This window comes from Dendronephthya gigantea, unplaced genomic scaffold (genome assembly GCF_004324835.1).
Source record: "Dendronephthya gigantea isolate DGI-Jeju-01 unplaced genomic scaffold, DenGig_1.0 000062F, whole genome shotgun sequence".
Taxonomy (NCBI): Eukaryota; Metazoa; Cnidaria; class Anthozoa; order Malacalcyonacea; family Nephtheidae; genus Dendronephthya; species Dendronephthya gigantea.
Genome location: NW_021163072.1, coordinates 323,793 through 339,307, shown reverse-complemented (window position 1 = coordinate 339,307; position 15,515 = coordinate 323,793). Strand labels below are relative to the sequence as shown.

The window sequence follows — 15,515 nt, the reverse complement described above, 5'->3', positions numbered from 1 at the left end:
GTGGCCATTGTGACACTTTAGTATTTTACTTCATCTAACGTCAGACGATTTTACTCGTCACAGGGAAACCCTTGGGCATTAGAGGGTCAATAAGCTATCTGTTTAACGAACTGTCTGTTCAACCCTGTAGTGGCCATTGTGAAAGTTTAGTATTTTACTCCATCTAATGCCAAATGATTTTACTCGTCACAGCAAACCCCTTGGGCACTAGAGGGTCAATAAGCTCTCTGTTTAAAGAACTGTCTGTTCAACCCTCTAGTGGCCATTTTGACACTTTAGTATCTTCCTCCGTCTAGCACCAGACGATTTTACTCGTCACAGGGAAACCCTTGGGCACTAAAGGGTCAATAAGCTATTTGTTTAAAGAACTGTCTGTTCAACCCTCTAGTAACTATTGTGACACTTTAGTATTTTACTCCATCTATTGCCAGACGATTTTACTAGTCACACGGAAACCCTTGGGCATTAGAGGGTCAATAAGCTATCTGTTTAACAAACTGTCTGTTCAACCCTGTAGTGGCCATTGTGACACTTTAGTATTTTACTCCGTCTAATGCCAAATGATTTTACTCTTCACAGCAAACCCCTTGGGCACTAGAGGGTCAGTAAGCTATCTGTTTGTTAAACTGTCTGTTCAACCCTCTAGTGGCCATTGTGACACTTTAGTATTTTACTCCGTCTAACGCCAGACGATTTTACTCCTCACAGGGAAACCCTTGGGTAATTATCGAGTTTGAGAACTATAGAGGTCCTGTTTTTAATGTGAACAAACCACATTGTGTTGTGTCCAACAGTTTCATCACAGTCAGTAACTGGTTTTCATGAGTGGCAACAGTTGCCTCAAAGACTCGCCTGGGCTCTAACAAATCACAAGAGCCAAGGACTAACTCTTCCAAAGGCTTGGATAGATATTGGCAAATCAGAACCAACTTCTGCAGTTTCATATGTAGCGATAAGCAGAGTAAAGTCACTTTCATCTTGCATTCCAGCTGATCTCAGGGAAAAATTTTAACCAATCAGCGTGCAGCAAGGGGTCCTCAAATAGAAATCCATACCATGCGGCCGCGCACGCTTACAAAATAAATATGGTGGATAAAACTCACAGCTAACAATCTACATTGTAAAAGAATCTTATGTTTTAAGTTACTTATTACTCACGTTTCACTCTTCGTGTTGGTTTCCGGACGTTGGTAGACAGCTTTTAAGCAGTCTTTTTTTCAGGAAATCACGAAATCTTTTCTCGATGCCACCAAAGGTTTCAACAATGTGTTGTGTGGTGGAATCTAGGGCATGATCTTGGAGCTGCAAAATAGCAAGCTGTGCAGCACGTACGAGCCTTGGATCGCGTAAAAGTGGGAGACGATTATGAGGATACTCGCTTTCGGTTGGATCAAAACCAGGGTAATGTTCACAAATGCCTGTGCGAAAGGGAGATTGAAGTGATGGTATTTTTTCCAGATTTCGCTGCAGATTTTCAGGTGAGACGTGATGGATAAAACCAATACTTAAACGAGAAGATCTACTGCCAATGCTGTTGTTGTTAGAAGAGGAAACTTGCCAGACACGAGAACTTTCTGATCTTTTTTCAATGCAAACAGAACCAAACACATCTGCTGTGAGAACTCCATCAGCTATTTTAATTCCCATGACTTTGCTAAAAGGAACATCAATTCTGTATCTTGTTTTGCTATTACCACCTGTCGATGGATTGTGTTGAACAGACATTTTTTCATTTCGGTAATTCATATAAAATTTGACATCAATTTTTTCTTTCGAAACATGGGGATCATCAACCCTACTCCACACAATTGATTTTGTTCCATTGCTTAATGTGGCTGTTACCAAGTGGCAAGATATCACACCAGTTCGACCTTCAAGTGACTGCACATATTCAGCAACAGAGTCTTTATCAATGAATGTTGCAGGAACTGGGTTATTCTGACCATGGTTCCATAAGTCATCTTTCAGTGCTTTACATTCATTATATGAACCATCTGGAACTTTTGTATTTGCAAGGCATGCTATTTCATCTGGTCCAATGGGTAGTGCAACAACATCATCTTCATTGGCTTCATTTATTGGATTGGAAGGCTTTAGAAAATAGATTTATGGAGTGGCTAATTAACTTATTGTACTATTTATGAATTATTCAGAATCCATAAAAAATTAATATTACCAATTGGTCATCTTGCTTAGATGGCATCTTGTTTTGATCAAAGTTAACCAAATCACAGTGATCATCATCAAATTCATTATCAAAAGGTAACTATAACAAATTTTCATAATTGGCAACTAAAGGTACTTTAAAATCTCAATTTTCTAATCTCAAGTTTCTAATCTCAAGTTCCCTTGGCAGCTATTTAAATTAAGGCAGGCACATTTGCACGTGCTTTGGAAAAGAATCGTGTGAATATAAAAAAAGACTTTAGTTACCAACTTAGTGAGTGAGAAAATTTGCAAATAAATGTGCTACTAGGCCTTATATTATAGTTGTTTCATGTACATTTCCCCTAAATATTGTATACCCTATGTTGTGATATTGCTATACTTTATTAAATGATCTCCATCTAAGTTTCTAATACTGAATACAAAATAATATACAAGACGCCATCTTTTATACTATTTACTTTCGGCCCAGGCCCCTACCGCATGGCATGGCACATTGTCCTATGACACCCTATTCTGAACTTTGTTGTGAAGTTCAAAAGTTCCTACTAAATTGTACAAGCTGACATGTAAACAACTGCAAACTGTTGCAACTGTTGTGGAAAAATCATTGACTGCTAAAAAGTTGATTTTTGCTGCAGAAAGATCTGGTTGCAAGCTTCTGTTGCCCTTGTCTGCTATGCATCATTCTAATCTGATATTGACTAATTACATAGCAGTCAAAAGTTATCAGTCCAGACAAATATTTTGACCAGTAGCAAAATATTTTCTGCCCAGTGGAATTGAGTGATGCATTGGTAGGCTGTTAGTAAGTTACTATAATTAATAAATTCTTTGTCACCTCAAATTACTATATTTTTTTACCTGAATTTTTCTTCTTTTAACATCTTGTGTTGTTGATTAATCTAAATCAGTTGGTTTGTGTCGCTTTGATTTCATTTGATTGTTTTTATCCCAAATGTGATAAATTTCATTTTGGAAAACCTGTGTTAGGACACACGTTTGGTATTCAACAACATCTGTGGGGCCATCCCTTCCACCACTAAAAAGAAAATTTCCTTCTTTTGGTTGCTTGTATGCTGTCTCCATGGTTGCATCAGAATAATGTTCCAAGGTGATTGAAAGCCCAATTTCTCTGCCATCTGCCAAAGCTTTGTTAATATAGTAAGGTGTGTATACAACAGCTTGTTTAATTGATGGTGTAATTGCTTTAACACCAAAGATAACCACTGCTTGGAAGCCAAGGAGAACTCTAGCTAAAATTTCATATTCTTTTCCAGTTAAAGTTGGTTGTGGCCGCAGTAGGTTTTGAAACACATCTGTTAAGCCGGACCAAAATGTCACAAGGACATCAAGACTGAAACTTTGAAAACCAGCTGTAGCTAGAACACCAGGTATTTTGAAACCAAATGAAAGTACACCAATCTCATCAAATTTCACTCTGAGATGCCCATTTTCCACTTTGACAAATCACGCTATGTGCTTTAAGAATTCTATCCACTTTTCTTGTGATCTGCTTACGCCTATCGATACATGCAGGCAATCATTTAGGCAATTCACCAGTTAGGGACATGGGTTTAGGGCCAAAGGTTAGTGTGGGGTATACTGTAATCCTACTCCCACTTTAACCTTGACCCTAACCTTTGTCTTTAACAGCTAATAAGCTGCATGAGAAACTAGTTAATGTTGTAAGTTTCAAGGAAAATTTGGTATTGGATTTTTGCAATCAGATTTGAATTACAACCATGCTCATTTGAATTACAACAAGCCCATAGGATAAAAACATTGTCTGAATATTGTTGAGTAAACTCAAGTTATCTATGAAATTAAATTATTTTAACTTGATTATTTTAACTAAATCAAGACACTGGGCAAGTATCTTAAGCACATGCAAATAATATTCAGAGCATTTTTTCCCTAATACTTGTTGAAAATGTCTGTGGCATTGGGATGGGCAGAAACTTTTCTGTTAGTCCTAACTTACCAATTGCAAACATGCCAATTTGTACTGACAAAGTTTCCACAGATCTAATGGCAAGATGCATTGCTCCTGGAAAATAATGTTACATATCACAGTTAGTAAGATTTACTCTCCCTTGGTTGCCCCTAAGTTGTTTCGTGCAAATTCCGATCTTGGAAGTGGGGTTTTGTCTTTCATCCAATTCTACTCTGCTTCCTTTGTGTCTTGAACTGTCCAGACTGGGCCAGTGGAGATACCCAACATGTTACCCAACAAGGTGGTTGTGTTCAGGAGCCTCTGGAATTGGGAATGTCGATCTTGAAGAACTACTGCCTGTGTCAATCCGACGCTGTTTGCCATCTGCACAACTTCTATAATACACTTGGATGGGACTTTCACACTTGGGAACATGAATCTCTTTCAATTGAGCATACTCTTCATACGAACCTCCAAAACATTTCTTGATCGTGTCATAATCATCTGGACCAAGGTATACACCTACAGTAATGACTAGTCGGTTAAGGTTGTGGCATTCAACAACTTTCAGACGTGAGGTGGTGATACCAGTGAAATACCTCGACCACTTTAACCATGGAGCTAAATCTGTAAACTGGTATACAAGCACTTTGTTCTTGGGTGCAATTTCAGATATCCTGATAGCTGGGCAAGAGAGCAGGTACTCCAAATACTTAGCAACATTAACCTTTGCCACAACTATATCATCATGAACTTCAAAATTCAGACCTATCAGCTCTGTCAGTTCTTGCTTTTTTTTCTTCAGGTGTTCTACTATAAGGGCTTTAGGCGGAATGACATTGACACCAAGCACTGCTGAGAGATACTTTCCCCAGGTATTTTGCAGAACATCTTGGAGTTGTTTTTGCCCAATAGAAAATGAACCTACAATTCCCGACACAAATTCAAGAAATTTGTCTTTGTTCTTTTCAAAAACAAGTGGCATTAATCCTTCCCTGAATATCTTTCCATTCTCAGCTTCAAGTATAGCACTGCACATAATGTCTTGTTTTCTAGCACAAAGTTTACCATATCATTTAAAGTAGGCATTCCAACAGACTTTACAGCAACACTTTCTTCAACAAATGGTTTCATTTCAGGATAGTTATCAAACAACAACTGTTTCAAACCATTAAAATCTCGCAGAAGTTTCATCGTGTTTACATGGCCATTTGAAGTCGCCTTTGACAACAAAAACTCCAAAGGACTTACATGGTGAACAACAGGCTGCGGAAAATGCTCTTTCACTTCTTCCACACTTAGACAACTAATAAAAGGTTTTCCTCTTGCAGAACGGGTTACTTCACTAATATTACTTAGCAAAAGTACATCTTTAACAAGCTCAATGGCACTCAGTTTTTTCTTATTTACTAAATTCTCCGGCTTGTGTTGTTGGTTGGCTCGATAATGGCGCAATAAATTATTGTAGGAACCGTAGTCGTTCTTGCATTCAGAGTATTCACAGCGAAAATTACTTGAAGAGGAAGTCATTTTGAAATATTTATCGATACAAGAAACAGACAGAGGTTTGTAAAGCCCGCCAAAACTCAGTATGTTCGATTTGTCACTTGCCCACGTTGCACGTAAAGTACAACTTGTTTTTACCCTTAAAATCGGATTGAAAACAACACAAACCAAGAAAATAATTATAAAACAGAAATATTTATTGAAATACCTTAATAATACAGAAATCGGCATCTCAGAAAGTCTAATTTTTAAGCAATATTTAGTTATCACTAGCCTGTTCAAGTCCGAATACAAGTCCGACAACAATAAATATGCATTAAATCAACATGATTTCAGTTCGTATCTGGTTTATTTGTCTTTCAGATGCACCAAAAATCATTCATGTCTTGTATTTCATTTCTTTTGTCAATTCGCAGCAAAAATCACAAAAGATCAACCAAAATATGAACAAAACATCGCTCTTTGCTCCATTGGCAGCCAGAAAAATTTAACAAATAAACGTGCGCACAGATTTCTGGTATGGATTTCTATTTGCGTTGGAAATCATGCTTTGCGAGCTTAGCGCGAGATCAACTGGTCATTGAACCCACGACGTATGAGCAATAAACAAGCTTGAGATTACCACCTAATTTATAATACCAGCTTGAAGAAACAAACCACCTAGATTGTTTAGCACATACTACCAATAGCAATGCATCATGAAATGACAAACTATACAGTTTGAAATTAGACATGGGATTCTGTTACAAATCCCATCAACCTTTATTTCTTCTGTGTGTGTACCTTAAGTTATTGTATATTATTTGTCCAAAAGAACATATTCATTGGTATGTATGTCTGAAAATATTATCATCAAAATGTTATCAAAAAGGTTTTTTCTTTTTTTTCTTCACACCTATCCCTCCTCCTCTCCTTCCCTTTTAGCATATTCAATAACTTAGGATTATTTTGGTTAACTCCAATAATTATTTTCTTGTTTTCTGGTTTTAAATAAAAGAGCGAACACAATGCACTTCTAAACACTAATCCTCGAAACAAAATATGGGAATTATATGTCTTAACATTGGTGGCTTATAGTCAATAAGAAAAGCAATGAATCTGTGGATACAACTTTTCAGTAAACTCATCGTTAAAAAATGGCTTGGCCCAGAAAATGGACAAGTGTAATTTTTGCACTTGGAAAGTAGAATAATTACAGGAAGAAATGTCTACAGTCTACACTGTCACCATTCCATCTTGAGGTATCAGCAAACGAATCATAATATATAGTGCATTCCAATAATAATACATAGTGCGCTAATATGGCTGCCACGTTTTAGTTTGTCCTGTTTATTATGTTTTTAACTCTGCATTATTTGGTATCTTTGTCATCAATTGTTATGTTTATGTTAATTTTATGTTATTAGGTGTATGTTAATTGTTTTATGTTATGCAAATATCGTATAGTGTTTTGTATAAAAGGCCAGAACTTGTTAAATAAATGTGAGCTCATTTTAAAACGTCTCGAGTTTTGGTAAACATAATAATTGGCGACGAGGATTTTGTGGATTACGATGGACGAAGAAGGGCAAGCTGCCCAGCCAAATGTTGGTTTTAATCTGTCGTTCATGGGACATATGGAAAAAAAAGAAATCGAGCGGAATCCATAACGTAAAGACAGAGAGCGACGTTGAAAGTGACCGGGAAAGCCAAGAAGAGGTTATGGATACAACATGGCCGGTGTTTATGTTGACTGATTCGGGGAGAAAACATACAGAGCTGAAAGTACTTGTATCGATTGAAGGAAAACCAGTAACGATGGAAGTGGATACGGGAGCTGCGGTGTCAATTATGCCAGAAAGCGTCTGGAGGAAATTGTCGTCAACAAAACCAGTACGAAAGTCCAACGTTAAATTGCGAAGTTATTCCGGACACGAAATTCCGGTGTTGGGTGAAATTGATGTGGGCGTGGTGTATGGGAACCAAAAGGCTCATCTACCTGTTATAGTGACTAATAATGAAGGCCCTGTTCTATTAGGTCGCAACTGGTTGTCGGTGTTAAAGCTGAATTGGAGTCAAATAAAGAAAGTTTCAGTTAAGCGGGTCAACAATGTGGAGCAACTAACTAGTCAGTATTCCTCGTTATTTGATGATTCGTTGGGTACGGTCAAAGGAGTGAAGGCACATTTAAAGATGAAGCCAAACGCGACGCCCAAATTTTTCAAACCCAGACCTGTTCCATTTGCTCTGAAAGACAAAATCGGCGAGGAACTAAACCGGTTGGAGGAACTCGGGGTGTTGGAAAAGGTCGAGTTCTCTGAGTGGGCAACTCCAATTGTGCCAGTATTGAAACCAGATGGAAGTGTACGGATATGTGGGGATTATAAAGTCACCATTAATCCCTGTCTTGATGTGCAAGAATATCCAATGCCTACTGCTGAGGAATTATTTACAAAACTAAACGGGGGCGAGAAATTCTCGAAGATTGATCTATCATCCGCGTATCAACAAGTTCTTTTGCACGACGAGTCAAAGCCATATGTTACGATTAACACTCATTTGGGGCTATATCGGTACACGAGATTGCCTTTTGGAGTAGCCTCAAGCCCAGCCATTTTCCAAAAGACTATGAACGTGGTGTTGAATGGTCTACAAGGAGTTGGAGGTATTCTTGATGATTTGATCATTACGGGCAAGAATGATGAGGAACATTTGCGAAATCTCAACAGCACTCTTAATCGTCTTCAGAGTATGGGAATTCAGCTGAAGAAATCAAAGTGTGTGTTCCTGCAACCCTCAGTGGAGTATTTTGCATTTGTGGTGGATCGACAAGGAATCCATCCTTCGCCTCGTAAAGTTCAAGCCATTCGGGAAGTTCCAATTCCAGAAAATCCAACAGATTTAAAGTCATTCTTAGGATTAGTGAACTATTATCGCAAGTTCATTCCGGATATGGCAACTTTGGTAAATCCTCTTAATCGGTTGCTATCCCAAGATGTTCCTTGGAACTGGTCCGACGACTGTCAGAAGGCATTTGCAACTTTAAAGTCAGCTTTGGAGAAGTCACCATTGTTAACACATTATGACCCCAAGAAATCCGTGAGACTAGCTGCTGATGCATCGTCCTGTGGAATAGGAGCTGTACTATCGCATGTATCTGATGATGGAGAAGAACAACCAATAGCTTATGCATCTCGAACACTCTCCGCTAGTGAACAAAATTATTCTATGATCGAAAAAGAGGCCTTGGCAATAATTTTTGGATTGAAGAAGTTTCACCAGTACCTATATGGACGGCGTTTTTCGTTAATAACTGATCACAAGCCTCTCACATTGATTCTGGGACCTAAATGTGGTGTTCCTGTGTTAGCAGTATCACGTCTGCAGAGATGGGCGATTCAACTTGGGGCGTATCAATATGATATCGAATATCGAACTTCCAAGAATAATGCTAATGCTGATGCGTTGTCCCGGTTGCCGAGGAAAGTTGTGGAAGAGCCAGATGGGTGGACTTCAGAAGCTGAAGAAGTAAATCGAGTTCAACTGGAACGGGCACCGATTTCGGTTTGTATGATCCGAGAAGCTACGCAAAAAGATCCTGTTTTGTCACGCGTGGTTTATTTCTTGTTGCATGGTTGGCCAGAGGAAGGTAGTTTGCATGAGGAACTTCGATTTTACTTCACCAAGCAAGACGAATTTACTGTAGAAGAAGGCTGTCTTCTTAGAGGAACCAGAGTGGTGATTCCAACTAGATATCAAGAGCAAGTGTTGATGGAGTTACATATGAATCATCCAGGAATGGTGCGAATGAAATCTTTGGCACGTTTACATGTGTGGTGGTCAACATTGGATCAAGACATTGAACAGACTGTCAGAGATTGCACCAGTTGTCAAGCTAACCGTTGTAAGTCCCCCTTGAAGGTGAGTAATCCTTGGATTTGGCCTGTGCGTCCATGGCAAAGAATTCATATAGACTTTGCGGGTCCAATGGATGGTGTGATGTATTTAGTGGTGGTAGATGCCAAGTCTAAATGGATTGAAGTCCTATCAATGTCATCAACTACCGCTGCTGCCACGGTTCAAGCGTTACGTTTCCTGTTTTCAGTTCATGGTCTACCCGAAGAGATCGTGTCAGATAATGGTCCTCAATTTGTGGCGGAGGAAATGAAAGAGTTCTTAAAGTTGAATGGAATTCGACAACGTTTATCATCGCCGTATCATCCAGCTTCAAATGGTGAGGCAGAAAGAGCAGTCAGAACGTTTAAAGATGCCATGAAGATTCGTAAGAAGGAAGAGGGATCTGCTGGGGAGAAATTGGCACGTTTTCTTTTGGGATATCGCACGACTCCACACACTGCTACGGGTTGCACGCCAGCTGAAATCCTGATGGGTCGAAGACTCCGAACCCGACTGGACATTTTGCATCCTAGTTTGTCTGCTAAGATGGAGCGAAAATCTAAAGATTTACCACAAACTCCACTGCGTAACTTGGAAATTGGAGATCCAGTAATGGTGAAAGACTATCGACCACGAAAGGATCCATGGATAAAGGGAGTGGTTCAAATGAAGTTAAGTCCAATTACTTATAGAGTTCAGGTTGGTGATCTGTTTTGGAAACGACATGTGGATCAATTACAAAGTCTCGCCGGATCAACTGCAGCTGATGTTATGTCACCACCAACTGCTTTATCTTCAACGCCGGAAGTCAGTGTGGCAAGTAATGGTAACCCAGGACAACCCATTGAGCCAAGTCCCACTACCACCTTAATCCCGAAAACCGACTCACTATCTCCAGTTCCACTACCAACATCAACGAATACAGAAGAACCTATTACTGGTATTTTAAACGGTGGGGAAAAACTTTCAAGTACTCGCAGGTATCCAATTCGTATTCGCACTAAACCAAAACGTTTAATAGAAGAAGTATAATCTCTTAATAGACTTTGAAATGCCTCTATTTATCGGTAGAGAAAAATTAACAAAAAAAAATAGAAATAGAATAAGTAGATTTATTATAGTTATATAGATATAATTACTAAGAGTACTGACTATTAACATTGAACTCTCAGTTTTGTGGCGGAGGAAATGTTATGTTTATGTTAATTTTATGTTATTAGGTGTATGTTAATTGTTTTATGTTATGCAAATATCGTATAGTGTTTTGTATAAAAGGCCAGAACTTGTTAAATAAATGTGAGTTCATTTTAAAACGTCTCGAGTTTTGGTAAACATAATAACTGGCTGTTCATTGTACAGTCATTCTGGAAAGCAATGCTATCAATTACAGTGCCTATATAGAATTGTTCTCTAGATGTAGGTATGAAGTATAACATTTTAATACGCAATGTGGCCTGAACTGTGAATTCAAAGTCAACTTATGGTTCTTGTTGCCAAACAAGGGCTCTAATGAAATAGACTAAGCATGGCTGTACTTGCTTGCTGATTCCTGGACTTGGCCCTGCTCTTGATATAACAATATTTATGGATATATCTGTAAATCCCGGCCCTCAATCTGTGAAACAAAAACCTATAAATTGTCTTATCTGATTGTTTGAGTATACAAGCTGTGGATCCACTTGTCTGTGCATCATTGCGGTGTATCGACCACCTCCATCTAAGAAAAATCGTTTGTCTGCAGGTATTTTCTTCAATGAGTTCCCAATTCTCATTGAGAACCTGGCTGACCTTCCTGGTTGTTTACTAGTGGTTGGTGATTTCAATTTCCATCTCAATTATGTTTCAACAAACTGTGATGCCATCTTGTTTCTTGATCTGTTGGATTCTAATAATTTGATACAGCGTGTGGAGACCCCTACTCGCAACCATGGTAACCTTGATCTTGACCACCATCTTGTGATTACCGTAACTCAGATTCTGCTATATCCTATGTAAGCATTGCAACTTTCCTCAGATCATGCCATAATTACTGGTCGAATCTCTGTTCCCGCCGTAAACCCACAAGAATGTTTGTGAACCACTGAAAAAAACTTAATATTTTGTTTGAGTATATCAGCAGAAATGGCTGTTGTTTTATTTATACCTGCCAATGGCAAGGTTCAATTTAAATACCTGCACAATGGCAAGGTTTTTGCTTGCCATATCTCAAGAACCAATTGATTAAGAGTCAAAAGAACAGTGAATTGTGCTTATGGTATGTTCAAATTATATACTATCACAATGTTTATGTTGTGCCATTATTACTTTCAAATGATGTGAAGGAAAATCCAGCTCCCAGGACATACCTTCCTGGTAACTACTGCTCAGCAATACACGTCTTATATCAATGATGAATGATGATCAATGTGGACTGATTACCACAGTGATAAGATATTGTCAATGAAACTTGTAAACAAGCCATGCAGTAGTATTAAAGATTTGTACACTCGTACCACAGTGGACAAATGAATGATTGAAATGACAAATATTGACACAAATAATGCAACATTGACTTTACCTTAACTTTTATATAGAAATTTGCCAAAACTCAAAGCAGCCCTTCGAATGAAATTCTGGCTTAACTAAACCATCTGTTCACAAGAAAACAGACAAAATTTTCCGGAAGCACGAACAGTATGTTCGTCACCTTTCGTTTATGTGATGATCCCCGAAGATTAACAGATATACGTATACCCACAGACACTTTTTCAACAACATAGTGGTTAGCCACGCATGCACAGCAGCTACCCACAAAAAGAAAGTTGCATGCCACCGCTAAATCTCCACTGTTAAAGTATGTCATACAAGTTCATGATCATCTGGCCCTGACATATTTCAGTCAATATTTTACAGTGAAACAAACCTATCAACAACTTCAGAGGCAATCTTTGACAAGTCCTTTTTCTTTTCCAGTTTCCCATCTTTAGGACCATCATATGCATTGACTTCACTAGATTTTTCATCCACATCATCCATTTCCAAAACCTTTAGACCAGCAGCAACAAGTCTAGCTACAATTTCAATTTCGAAAAACCTTCTACAAGCGTTGGCTGCAGAAGAAACATCACTCTTCACATTACGCCTGTTTACGAGGTTTCTGTCACTATACATGGTACATTTGTCAGATGCAGATGCTCCTTTGAATAAGTTACTGAATGCAATCTAACAAAAGTAAATTAAACTCAATTAGTTCTATTTGCAATCCCCCTTATTAAATGGTAACTAATAAACACTTCCTGGATTTGCTCAAGTGAACACAAGACAATGTATCAAAATCAAGGTGCAAAGGGTAATCCATTAATTGATAAATTTAGTTGTTTTTATTGCTATCAAACAAATTCATGAAGTGTCTATATATAGTATGGAAACATGCCGTTGGGGAATAATAGTTAAAGCATTTAGATTAGTGCAATACATGTACAGTATATTATATATGCACACAAAGTGTACAATATTACCTCTAAAAATAGACAATATACAATGTTTCCAGCATGCCAATCTGCTATTTCAAAATGAAGCCCTCCCAATCTCCCCTCAGGTGTAAATCCATTTGCCAATGATGCCTGTCCATTTACTGCTCGTTTGACTGTCAATTGGTCACCAACTCCTTCATTGTCATACTGCCTTTGTTCATTTCGAGCAATTGCAGAATACCACACCAATCCTTCCACGCGTACCTGTCTACGCGTCCACTCATCAACCCGTCCACGCGTCAAGTTGTCTACGTGCCACCCATCAGCGCGTCACCCATCTGCGCGTCACCCATTTACGCCTCACCCGTCTACACGTCAACCCGTCTACGTGTCAACCCGTCTACGTGTCACCTGTGTACGCGTCAACCCGTCTACGCGTCAACCCGTCCACGTGACAACCCGTCTACCCGAACCCATCTACGCCAAACCTTAATTGTAACCCTTACCCTACTTTAACCCAATATAAATATATCCTCAATCATGCACTTTATTCTCAACATTGTAATAGAAAGGTGGAAAATTTAGCTTTTTAATGACCAACATCGTAATTTTTTTTTACATCGTTTAAAAAAGAAATGAACAAATCATCGCCTTTATGAATGTGACGCCAAATAAATTCGGCTAGATGACTGGAATGTTGCCCTTGTCTGACTCCGATTGTTGGTAAATTGGCCTTCGCCAATCTCCAAAGTCCCTCGACTTTATTGGTGTGCTGTCCGTCTTTGTTTACGAACTCAACAGAATGATTGACAGTGGCGTGTTTGTATCCATGATTTCCAGATTATTGTACGACTTCCAACAATCTGAGATAATCAGCGTGCCAGGCTCAACCCACTGTTGAATAAAAGGCAGAAGAACGGCCTCTGATCGACACTCCACTGCAACCATAAAACACTTCCTAGAGTCTTGCTCTATACCACCAAATACCCATTGCCCTTTCACGACGTGGCCCCTGTGGTACTTCATTTTTCCAAACAAACTTTCGTCAATCTGGACAACTTTTCCCTCACCCCTTATTTTACAACTCTCGCGCATGATGGTTACTTCGCAAACTTTGCGGCAAAATGAGTCCCAATCAACAGCGGTGTGGGTAGCTAACGACAACTGCTGCATAATTTGGTCTTGTTGTAACTTAACTGACTACCAGTAGGTGAATTTAAGAACTTCTTCCATACTCATATTTGATTTTTCGAACCAACTATTCCTTCTTATACTTGCTTCTTTGTAATGATTATTTTTTCCAATTTTTTTACGACACATCCATTTGTAGCCATCCTTCCGATCAACACATTTTACCCACCTCATCATATTCCCACATTCGTCGCAGCTGCGTTTCTCAAGTATTAATTTCTCTTGTTTCAACCAGTTGAGCATATATTCTTTGTTGCACAGGATCTGATCTTTAAAGATATTGTATGTCGTAAAATTTCGCTTCGCCCCTCTAGCTTCGCGATCGTAACTTTCTAATGTCGGTGCCACAGTTTGTGTTTCCTTTTTGACCCTAGCAGACTCCGCCGAGCCAGCTTGACACCCAATGTTTCTCTTTTGTTTCACCGTATACATGTTCCTCTAAAGTACAAGTTACTCAAAACTTCCCCAATATCAAAACCTTGCAGTATTTAATATACGCTTTATTTAATAACAAGATAATGCATGACAATTACTCAGTACAACCATTTCGTGTGTTGTGAACAATGGAAGGACTGATTAATAAAATATCATAGAGACACTACACCGCCATGTAAATTTCTATTTTTATTAATTCTCGCACGATTAGAATGCATTTTTGGGGGGAGGCAAGATTTTTGTTTTACATCAATTGACGGTTGACTTATTTGATATGCTTCCTACACCTTTTGAAATATTTAAACAACTTCTGTCAAATTACAGCAGCTCTAGTTGCTTCAAATTTGAATTTGAAAGACTGCTAGTTTTTAGTGCAAAGTTTGAGAAACTTTGCAGTATTGTAATGAGTGGCGAAAATTCAAACGAGTCAGTAAGTCAGTCAGACAGTCAGTCAGTCAGACAGTCAGTCATAGTGTAAACTTTAGGGGGGGTAGGTTGATTTATGCGTATAGTAACTTTTTGTATATGATCAGTAATTTAAAGTTTTTAAATCCGTTTAACTTGCTTTATTTATTAATGCACTATACCCCTTTTACAAAGTTCACCAAAATATTGAGGGATTTTGGCGGTTACTGTAAATTTTGAAGCATTGCTTTTCCGCAGTTTGGGTTTTCTTTTAAAGGGATTTGGGTAGAATTCCCCCCCAGAAAACCCGATTCTTTCTTACACGTCGCAACTGCGCATGTGCCGTCGAGACGTGAACATTATTCACGATGTAAAGAAACGAGGAGCGACGAGCATTGCTTCAGAACATTCCGGGCGTAAAAATCGAGCAGTTATTTGAGATCTACGCACTTTATCAACTTATGTTATGAATTATGAGCATTCAATTCAACACAAATATAATTTGGAAGGTTTATTCCATAAATAGAGCTAAGAGGTCAGGAAGAAAC

At 38.6% G+C, this 15,515-nt stretch overlaps 1 protein-coding gene across 1 annotated transcript; it reads left to right on the top strand.

Annotated features, from left to right (window-relative positions):
- The first annotated feature begins 7,405 nt into the window (after nucleotides 1-7,405).
- Nucleotides 7,406-10,516, top strand: LOC114530398 (uncharacterized protein K02A2.6-like). The gene has a single exon (XM_028552021.1). The coding sequence runs from the start codon at nucleotides 7,406-7,408 to the stop codon at nucleotides 10,514-10,516; it is 3,111 nt and encodes a 1,036-aa protein (XP_028407822.1).
- Nucleotides 10,517-15,515: the final 4,999 nt, after the last annotated feature.